At 34.9% G+C, this 11,665-nt stretch overlaps 1 protein-coding gene across 1 annotated transcript; it reads right to left on the reverse strand.

Moving 5' to 3' along the window:
* Positions 1 to 4,950: 4,950 nt before the first annotated feature.
* Positions 4,951 to 7,997, reverse strand: LOC138321383 (uncharacterized). Its single transcript, XM_069265043.1, has one exon. It carries the CDS (start codon positions 7,801 to 7,803, stop codon positions 6,289 to 6,291), a length of 1,515 nt encoding a protein of 504 aa, XP_069121144.1. The 5' UTR covers positions 7,804 to 7,997; the 3' UTR covers positions 4,951 to 6,288.
* Between the last annotated feature and the right edge of the window lie 3,668 nt (positions 7,998 to 11,665).

Raw genomic sequence — 11,665 nt, forward strand, 5'->3', positions numbered from 1 at the left:
GGATCGTTGCTATTCTGACATTTCTCATTACTTTTATAGAGTCTTCTAATCTAAGTAAGTTTAAGAGAGTTAATAAAAGCATAAATCTTAGTCATTTATAAGCCACCATTAATATAATTTTGAACAACTACTTCCTTTGAATTTTTGAATAATTACTTCCTTTTAAATCTTATCTGGTTTTCCATTACACAGAAATGTATTTAAAAGTTTCTTTATAAATTTATCATCAGGGTTAGGATGTGATATAAGTAGGTGGTTATATTGAGATTTGAGTAGAGATTTTATAATATTAATTTTTCCAATAGTTGTTAATAACCTCCTTGTCCAAATCAAGTGATTTGAGTTTAGTTAGCTTTTTGTCAAAATCAAGTTTAGAGATCTCATGAAGATTTACACTAAATTTTATTTTTAACAATGTGAATTTTTCTTTTCTCCACTGAAGATTTAGCTCAGGTAAATAATAATCCTCACTATACTTTTTACTCCCGATCTATATAACCTGAGTTTTTCTACATTCATTTTTAATTAATTTTTTAAGCTCACATACTGCTTCCTTTAATGACCTCTCTGTTTTAGTGAAGTATCATCAGCATACTATGATAATGAAATTGGACAGTAATCAATATTTACACCATTGATATTTTCATTATTATTATATTCATTCTTAGTTTTGTAGCTAACACTTCTGCACAGGGAATATATAGATATTGTGCTAAAAACAACAATTTTACAGTTGTTACTATAACGTTTATAAGGCATCTGAAGCCATTTAAATGATTTTCACGGCTTACTTCATCAAACCTTATGATTTTCAATAGATTAATGAAGAAAAATTAACACGAAAAATTTTCGCCAAATTACGGAACATATAACTTTAACACTCAAGAAAAGTGTAGCGTAGTGTAGTCAGACGATGAATATTGCTGATGATAAAATAGAATGTACAACTTTTCGCCCAGTTACGGCACACATAGCTGCTTTAAATAAGACAGGTATAGATGATTACGGATTTGTATTATACAAGTATCATGACACGGCCTGGTACATGTGTGACAGAAAAGATAAGTTCGGGTGTCACTATCAAGAACATAAATAACTTGGGTTGCCTCGATATCAAAATATTTTAATTATGCTTGTAACGAATATTTTCATTGGCTTTAAAAATAGCGTGGCCGTTTGTTACGTCGCTTCTGATTGGCTGTTAAGATGTCGTAATGATGTAATAGAAAAAAAAGAGTTCTAGAATGATTTTATGATTTGTATCTATCAAATGTCCATTTTTTTAAAAGACAAACATATCTTTCAAAGCTAGCTGGACTAAATAAAGATGATAAAAATGACAATCTTTACTATTCAGTTTTAGATATTTCTACTTTGAGTATATGAACTTGCACATGTGAAATAATTCATGTCGATTTATTACGTTTTGCGGATTTGACTTGTCGCAATTTAATTCGTAATTGTATCGTTTGTGCTGATTCTTTTCATTGACACACCATTTTAAATATTGTGACGAAAGTCGAGGAATTGAAATCGTTAGGTAGATATTCGTTCGCAAAAGGAGATACATGTACATTTTTCGAGAAAAAAATGTTCCTTGTCCGACATTTTAAGATATCAAAATGAATCAAGACCTAATCCGGCCTCGAAACAAAAGTGCAGACTTTAGCCAAAACTTAAGTTTTTCTCCTTATATAATTTATATGAAAATTTATGACTTAAGTCAGTTTTTTTACTTAATATTGTTTCGAGGAATCGGAGCCCGGACTATACCCTGACATTACAATATTGGGTATACGATTATGGTGGACATTGAAATGATGTCAGCCGTTATCTAAACAAACACGTATCGAGAGACAGCCATGCGCATATGTAACAGATACAAGTATGTTCACCGCGTTCACCGCATGTATAATTATTCAGAAGAGGTAATATTTATCGAGGCCAACAAATAACTGGGACTAATATAATAGTCTTTTACATGTTTGCTGAAATTGACAAAGAAAATGTTGTTTTATATCGGATATTGACAGTAACAATTGTTATATGACTGTGAGTTTTGCCGTTTTCTGATTGGTCTACACCGCTCGGACAGGTCTTGACAAAATGCAGATGTCAACCTGAGACCGATGAACACCTGTTCAGAGGTTGACATTGCAAATCCGGTAACCTGGCTATAATGGCTATAAATAACACAGGGAATTCCCGGTCTCTTTCACATTTTTGACCAATCAAAATACGGCATTGCCGATCATCGAGCAAGAGTCTAATCAGACATGGTAGACAACACTGTGGTAGGATCAACATAGATATTTTACACACGTCGAATGTAGCTGTATGTCTGAAGATTATATTGTGAAAAGGTATAACAAAAGTACTACAAATACTTATTGAGGTATACGTGGATGGATATTTTCTTGATTTTGTTTTTGTTTAATTTTAAAATCAATCCATTGTCCTTTCTTAATTTTTTTTTAAATACTAGAAAACCAAAGCTTGTATCGCTTCATATAACAAAACAATTATTGACTTTTAGTAGGTAAATACGAGGAATTGTTAAACCTTTGAAAGGTGATATTTCCCTCGGTCTTCGGCCTCGGTCGTGAATATCACCTTTCTCATGTTTTACAGTTCCTCGTATTAACCTTCAAAAAGTCAATATGTGTATAATGTCGTCAATGCAGTAGAAATGTCTTGATCCTCCGCAGCGTCTGGCTCCCTCCTTTTTTTATACTACAGTAACGGCGATACAGACGTCAGAACTAGAATGCTTCCAATTACATTAATACATGAAATATCCGGTATTTTGGTTAAATCAGAATCATACGGTCGTTATAATGTCCACCATACTTACGATCAATTTATATTAAGAACAGTCAAGGTACAATAACACATAGATATTTGTTTAGCAGTAGTTGAAACATGCAGTATATTGTAATAGCTCAGATAAGGTTCGTTTTTCTAGTGTTCTGTAAATTTATTTTTGTGCCAATTTAATTTCGCATTTTAATTTTTACCTACTTTTTCTTGGCCATTTAATTTGGCGTTACTTTTTCGTGTCAATTTAATTTCGGGTTTTCATGTCTACTTTTTTTTCGTGTCAATTTGATTTCGCGTTTTCATACCAACCTACTTTTTCGTGTCAATTCAATTTCGCGTTTTCTTGTCGACTTTCTTTTTTCGTGTAAATTTGATTTCGCGTTTTCATACCAACCTACTTTTCACACCTACCTACATTGTCGTGTCAATTTGATTTCGCGTTTTCATGTTTACTTACTCTTTCGTGTCAATTTGATTTCGCATTTTCATGTCTACTACATTTTCGTGTCAATTTAATTTCGCTTATTCATGTCTACTTACATTTTCGTGTAAATTTAATTTCGCGATCTAGTTAAGTGATTTCAATACTTTTATTAACCATTATATAGAGAGTTGAAGAGACGGCGGACGACAGACGGACAAGCGAATTGAATAGCCCACCATCTAATGGTGATTGGTTAAATAAATTAAAGAAAGTAACTGACAGCAGTATATATAAATCAGGATCAGACTATATAACAGTATCGTTTATAAGTTGATGTAGGACATTTTAGTGGTGATAGCAGTTATCTAAACGAACAGGTATTATGAGACAGTGTGGTACATACATTTAACTGCGCCACATACAGATGTATAACTACTGCCGGATAAACTTGTGCTTCAGTCAATATGAAATGCTTTATCCGTCAATACGATCACGCATGCATTTGTTCCATATTTGACGGAACTTTTTCTAACTTGACTCATAACTTGAACCTTCCGGTGAATGAAACGTCATTCAGTCCCGCTAAAAGGTGACGTCACATTCACTGGAATAACGTCATTTTTACGATATCAAAAATCTCGTATGGCGGGACAAAGATATGTATTGTAAATTAATTCTTTGATGTTTTAGTGTATTTTCATATTGTTTCAGGTACTGTTTACGAATGCGCTTATATATTTCCCACGGAAGTAAAATGGAGTACACTCTCTTTCAGTTCAGTGAATGAATCTTTCATTTTGAATGTCATAATTATTGCAGGTTATATAGATTATATAATCATGGACCACCAGAGTGCCCTAAGACCATTTTTAGACGTTTAAGAGGTCTAGATTAAAAAAACGAATATAAAAATCATACATTTCTGTAAAACGTCACCTTCCGGTTGGATATAGGGATCAAAGTTCCAAAGTGCAATTTTTCTAACAAATCATTAAAGGATATTCATCTCAAGTTCTAGAAGGCGCAGATATTTAATATTATGCATGTAGCATGCTGACATAAATGGCTACCAGGTTTAGTAATATGAATGACCTTGACTTTCATTCAAGATATCATGGATAAAAAAAGCGTAAGACTTTCAAATGACACTTTAATCTGAAATTCCTATAAGGCCTACAGGCCTCCATATCAGACTGTAGTATGCTGCCCATTATTTTTTATTAAATTTCATCAATATGATTGACCTTGACCTATATTTAAAGTCAAAGGGACCAAGGATTCTAAAATCTTTGAACTACTTCTTGTCAAGTTCAGAAAGGCCCAGAGACCTGAAATTGGACCTGTAGCTTGTTATGAAGGGCTACCACGCTTGTTTAATATGAATGACCTTGACTGAAATTCCTTGTTGGTGAAAAAAGCCCGTTAAATTGTCCAATGACAATCTCTAGTTAAATTTTGTTTCAATTTATCAAACTACGTGTCCCCATCTATTGGTATCCTGCTGGCATGTGATTGGACAGTGTTTTCTTCCTGAATTGCCGTCATTGCTATGACATTTTCCAGGTGTGGACATCACGACAGTGATAGTATCCCCTGGAGTATCGAGGATATAAATGACCAACAAAACATGGATCTTAATGATTTTAATAATAAAGTTCCCGTAAAAAATTTCAGTTGAGGAAAAAAATGACAATTATAGGCCTGTAAAAATACCTTTACATGTTAATTGTCATGTACGAGTTACCCCTCTTGATCTGGTAACCGATGATAGGTTTTTTGTAATATATGTGCACTAAAATAAATACATAAACAAACAGCACACATTTTTTTTTAATTTATTAGAAATAATAAGCTCCGAATAATAACAAATGATGATGATTAATATGATATTAATACATAAAACTATCTTCACCATATAACTTGGTATCATGAGATTTATACACCAAGATCACTGATACGATATTCACCAAAATCTTATAAATGGTGACATAATGTAAACTAACTTTCTTTCACGTACGATTTATTTCGCGAATTTCGAGATCACAGTAAATTCGCGAAGCGTTATCTCTGGGATGGTACACTGATATAAATATCACCTATATTGATCAATATTTCATGTACTTTTAAATCCGCGAAATTTAATTTTCGCAAAATTGTTTTCAAAAAGAAATCGCGAAGTTTAGTAACCGGAAAGAAAGTTGATTTACAGTAATATATCTATTAAAACTCCTCATATCATAATAGAAACCATGTTGTACTGTCAACGTGAACATATTCGCGAGTGTTTAATTTCACGATTAAACATTTCGTCCTATTATTCATTTCGCTATTAATACACATGTTCAACATAATGCAACATAAACAGTTCTAAAAATATTTACCAAATATTACGCACAGGAACGATTTCGCACTGAAAAACCATTCGCCTTTTTACCGTAAATTCCCCCCTCGCTTAAATTTCCACATTTGCAGTAAGTCGAAGAGTATATAGACATTTAACTTGGAAAAATACAGTTTATATGACAAATGCAATGTAACAATGACTTAGATAGTTCATTAATTAATGTTTGTTAATATAGCAGGTAATAAAGTAATTCTATAAGGGAAAAAAATGATTGATTTAATTTCTTTGTTTTATTAAAAATTATCATGATGAATAAATATGAAGTTATCATAAGTGCACAATGTAATTCTTAGCGCTAGGATATTTACAAATGAAAACTAACATTCGTCAATATCAACAGTTATTGAGGTTAAATACTTACAAATATGAAATAAAAACTAGAATAATTGTCCTTTTAGCAGTAAATACACATATTAAAATCATTATCACTAAAATTAATTTATTCACACATTAAATCTGATCACTAGAGATTAATTTCTCGATATTTGCACTTCATTTAACAATGAGAAATAAATGATGTTAAATTGTTTATGATTACTAGGTTGATAGGTCGGTCTAATGCACGAATGTTCACGTTATGTGTTGTAATCCGTACGTTCAGGTATTGGGATATATCATTGTTACAAAGAATACTCTTGAATTATTTCAGGTACTTGAAGACTTTCATGTCACTGTTAAAATGACTGATCCAGAGCATACTGTCACCCTGTAGACTGATACTCCAAGGTACTCCTCCATCTGGCATGTATACTGTCCTCAGGTAGTGGCCAGTGTTACCGTCTATCAGTAACACTGACCTGGTCACTCCTTCCGCTACAAGGATATCACCATCACGGTCAAAACAAACATCATAGGGGTAGAACTTGGACTGCTGACTTCCACTTGTTTGTGATCCGATACCATCAATATACCGACATTGGAACTTAAGTTTCAGATGTCTATCCATCACGATGAGTCGGGGTTGTTTTCCTGGTACCTTACCAGCCACGTAGTTATCAAACGATACACAGTCACTGTCAGACGCCGCTACATCCCCGGTGTTGGTACAGTAGGCCATGAACCAGGGAATCACCGCTTCCTGTCTACAGATACGTCCGTCTTCGTCTACCACCTTCCTCCCGTTTGAAGTATACAGGACTATACCATTCAACTCTGATCCCACCACCACCATGTCCTCCTGTGTGATACATAACGACGTTGGGACTGACTCCACATTAAACCGTATCACTATACCACCATCAGACGTTATCTCTCGGATACTTCTGTCTTCCTGTACACAGAACCACACCCTCCCCGTGGTCGGTGAGACTATGATTGAGCGGACCTTGACCTTACACTCGATCTTCTTTTTTATGTTCCCCTGCTGATCCACTCTGTATATCTGTTCACCATTACAGTAAGATAACCAAGCCTCGCGATCGTCACCTGTACGACATGTACGGACGTGACTGTTATGGAATGATGTTCGGAAACTTGATATAATTTTACATGGTGGGACAGGACGAAACGACTGGTTTTCTCCGTCAACTAACACCGTACCTAACATACGGTCAAGGACGGCATTAGATATAATCCCAGGTTTGAAGACAGCAGACTTAAATGCTGTTATGGTTGGCGGTGTATCTGGTCCACGATTCCTGATTTCTTCCGCTACTGCTATGACGTCATCTGTGGTACCGGAAGTTCTTGCACCCTGACAATTGTCAAGCTGAGGCCTCATTTTCTCCCTCAGATATGTTTCCAGTACAGTTTTGTTCTTCTCTTTAATGTCCGAATTCAACTTCTCCAAATCTGTACAGAGTCTCACCAACTTGTCAGTGAATTTGTCGATGTCTTTTTTCATCTGTTCTCCCTGACGTTTGATGTGATGAATTGTCTCCGCAATCTCTTTACTGTTTTCCTTGAATTTTTTCTCATTTTCTTTAAGATCACGCTCTAACTTCGGAATGTCAGTTTTTGTCAGTTTTTCCTCGTATTGCTGAATCAAAAGTGTCTGTTTCGATACATACTCCGTTAGACTGCCAAGTTTGTGTTCATTATGACGATCAAGGACACAATCTATACAAATCAGGTCATTGTTACACGTCTTACAGACATAAACAAACCCCTTACCAGGATGACGGGTACATCCCGGCACTGGTGTCTGTGCCGCCATTACTGTTGTCGATCAGGAAAAGAGAATGTTAACTATTATTGTTAGTCCATACGTCTATACAAACATGTCGGCGCCTTAACATTTTCAATATATCGATTACGATTCTTAGTATTCCCGGGGTGACCTATACCGAGAAATGAGCTAAAAATATCTTACCTGTAAAACACATACCTGGCTGTCAGTCGAGGGGTGTCTACACAGGTAAATGACAATGTCACAACACAGCTGTTATACCTATGGGTATAGAAGTACTACAGTTGTAGAGTAGACTTTTTATACTACATTACATTTAATTGTACACGCTGTTGATTTCCAACGATTAAGTAGAGTCTGTTTTTTAATTAATTTTGTAACGAATACTAGCAAATATTGGTGTCTGGTTATTTGATGGAATGTAAACTTTCCCTGGTGCAGGTTCTTTAAAAGTATGCAATATGTCGCATCTTTAGCAAATTAGACAATAAATATCAAAGATGATATTTCTCAGACAATAACGCTATTTGTTCAAAGTACGAATCTACAAGTCTGTGTTTTCATTTACGATTTTTTGTAACCGGTTAGCAGACTTCCGGCTAAGTAATCGGTTAACCGGTTAGCAGACTTCCGACTGGTTTATCGGTAAACCGGTTAGCAGACTTCCAATTGGTTTATCGGTTAACCGGTTAGCAGACTTCCGGCTGAGTAATCGGTTAACCGGTTACCATACTTCCGATTGGTTTATCGGTTGACCGGTTGACCGGTTTAGCAGACTTCCGATTGGTTTATCGGTTAGCCTGTTAGCATACATCCGATTGGTTTATCGGTTGACCGGTTGACCGGTTTAGCAGACTTCCGATTGGTTTATCGGTTAGCCTGTTAGCATACTTCCGATTGGTTTATCGGTTAACCGGTTAGCAGACTTCCGACTGATTAATCGGTTAAACGGTTAGCAGACTTCCGACTGAGTAATCGGTTAACCGGTTAGCAGACTCCCGATTGGTTTATCGGTTAACCGGTAAGCAGACTTCGGACTGGATAATCGGTTAACCGGTTAGCAGACTTCCGACTGATTAATCGGTTAACCGGTTAGCAGACTTCTGACTGAGTAATCGGTTAACCGGTTAGCAGACTTCCGACTGGTTTATCGATTAACCTGTTAAAGGGACAATTCACTCAGGCTAATTCTTTTACATAACCACGAAACAAAATATGGCATAAATCTATTGTTCTACATTTCTTATGAAACATATAACATAAAATATTGACAAATCCCACGTCATTGTTTAGTATTTTGATTTATACCGTTGTAATTACAAATCGTTGATCAATACGATTTAGCAGGTATAATATGTACGCTGTATACCTTACCCGAGCAAAAGTCACGCACGTTAAACAAATGAACTACATAACCACCGAGGAGGTGATAAAATGATTTTGAGGCAAGAAAATTCACATTATAAGGTTAACACACTACTGTCAGAGCGATTTTAGCAGTTCTAGACAACAGTAGCATTACTCTACGAGCATGGGACAGGGTTCGGCATACAAGTTGTTCGACCCACAATGTGTTATGACGGACAGCGAGCGAGTTTGAACATTTCACACGCATTTCACCACCATGGGCTTTTATGGCATATCACAGCAAAACTGGGTTTTTTCCCGATATATGTACAAACTTTAATGTTCTCTTAGATTGAATTGTCCCTTTAAAGTCGACAACACTAATTATACTGTAAAAGTAAATATAGATCTAGTATTGATCATTAAAGGTGATAAAAACTCTAAATCCTAATACAGCCCAAATTGTTCGCCAAAATAGCGATTATTTATCATTCACTGGTAACCCAAAATGTGTTAATCTTGCCGAAACTTGTTAGAATAACGGCAAAATACTTAATTTTTAACAAGTTTCGGCAGGATTAACATATGTGCTTTTTTATTCAGTATTAACCCTTTATATTAAGACTTTTCCTCAGAATTCCAATTCGATCAATAAAATTAAGTATTTCTGCCGTAAAATTAAGTATTTTTCTGTCCGCCGTGGATCGTGACGGCTGACGGCCGAATAACAGAGGGTATCAGTCACAATTACCCAACTTCGTTACGTGCACGGCTATTTATTGCTACATTGTCAGAGGTTGGGAATCGCCAAACTTTTCCGATGCGACGGTGAAATTAACAGATTCGGCGATAGAATTAAGAGTTTCTGCGTTTATATTCAGTGTTTCTGCGTTTATATTCAATGTTTCTGCGCTAATATTAACACATTTCGTCGCTTACATCGAGCGGGCGCGCCGAGCCGTGACGGCCGAGCACACGGCTTACACAGGTAAACTTTACCTTGTGAAACGAGACTTACAGTACGTACAGCCGCCAGCCGATTGTACCTGTAAAATAATTATGTTTACAGTTCTCTTTTCCCCTTTAAAAATACATATATCCTCATTATCCTATTCTCCTATCTTTTTGTTGTTTTCTTTCCCGCGTCTCGTCATTTGAGCTATGCATTTTGCACCTTTTTTCGGAAGAGTTCCGATACGAGCGGTAACAAATGAATAACTGTCAAGCGGTAACAAATGAATAACTGTCTAGGTTATGTGTAAAATATGTGTACATACACGGGGATTAACTATGACAAACAAATTATGTGTTTGATTATGTGCAATTACATGTATGTATATTCTTCTAACAAATTTGAATTGTTGACGATATTAAAATAAGATCGTTTTCCATAAAATAAATAAATATTTGTTATTTACAGATGTTTTGAAAGATATTTTGCTGTTGCTTTTAATTGTAAAATGCTGATTAAGTGTTATATATAATGATCTGCTTTTCAGGTTTGCTGAATTGATTTGATATACATAAAACGACTGATATCATATTCTGGTAATATTTGATGTACTTTGTTGCATGTAATTCCAGTATTTATTTATTTCTGCGTTTATATTCAATGTTTCTGCGTTTATATTCAATGTTTCTGCGTTTATATTCAATGTTTCTGCGCTAATATTAACACATTTCGTCGCTTACATCGAGCGGGCGCGCCGAGCCGTGACGCAAGGTAAGCCTAGTACTATACATGTATACAGCATATATACGTATACGTTAGATCTACAATTTGAGTTTTTCGAGTAAATGGTTATTCTAGCTTTATGATGTAGATATTTTCAGTTTCAAAACATTCCATTTACACCACTTCAAAAATTCAAACAAGCATATATTTAACTTTAGATTAGATAATCAGTCCAATTTGATAGCGATATCAAAATGATGTTCGGATCAGTCTGGACTGAGATTTAGATAGCATATGATGTAAATTTCAGTGGAATAAAAAAAAAGTATAATGTAACCAAGGATTTATATATATAAATTTATACGTCCTTGAATGTAACACTATTTTTTACGAGTAAAATCCCAAAATTTAGCATGAATATATCTAGAATCCGTGTTTTTATTTCATTCAAACTTCTGCTATAACGATATGATGAAAACACGGCACCGTTTTTGAGTAAAAATAAAATGTGGACGGTTATCAGTTATGTGATATTGGAGTTACAGTACCGAACTTATACCGAAAATAATATGTATATCTATATTGTTGCCTTTGAAACTTTATCCATAACGTTTACTAAAAAGCAGAAATACATCAATGGTATTTCTGATATATGTTCCTATATTACAGTTTAAGTGTAGATTTAAATTCATTATTTCAAAATTATACTAAAATCTTTAATAGTATATAAAACTGCGCATGCGCGTGGTAAGATGGAAGTCGTGTTAAATTCTCAGGTGCCATACTTCGAGGAAAATGTTTAAAAAAATGTGTTATTAGAGCAATGAAGAAAGCCTTGTGTGATGTGAATATGTTTATTAACTATGG

The sequence above is a fragment of the Argopecten irradians genome, chromosome 1 (assembly GCF_041381155.1).
Source record: "Argopecten irradians isolate NY chromosome 1, Ai_NY, whole genome shotgun sequence".
Taxonomy (NCBI): Eukaryota; Metazoa; Mollusca; class Bivalvia; order Pectinida; family Pectinidae; genus Argopecten; species Argopecten irradians.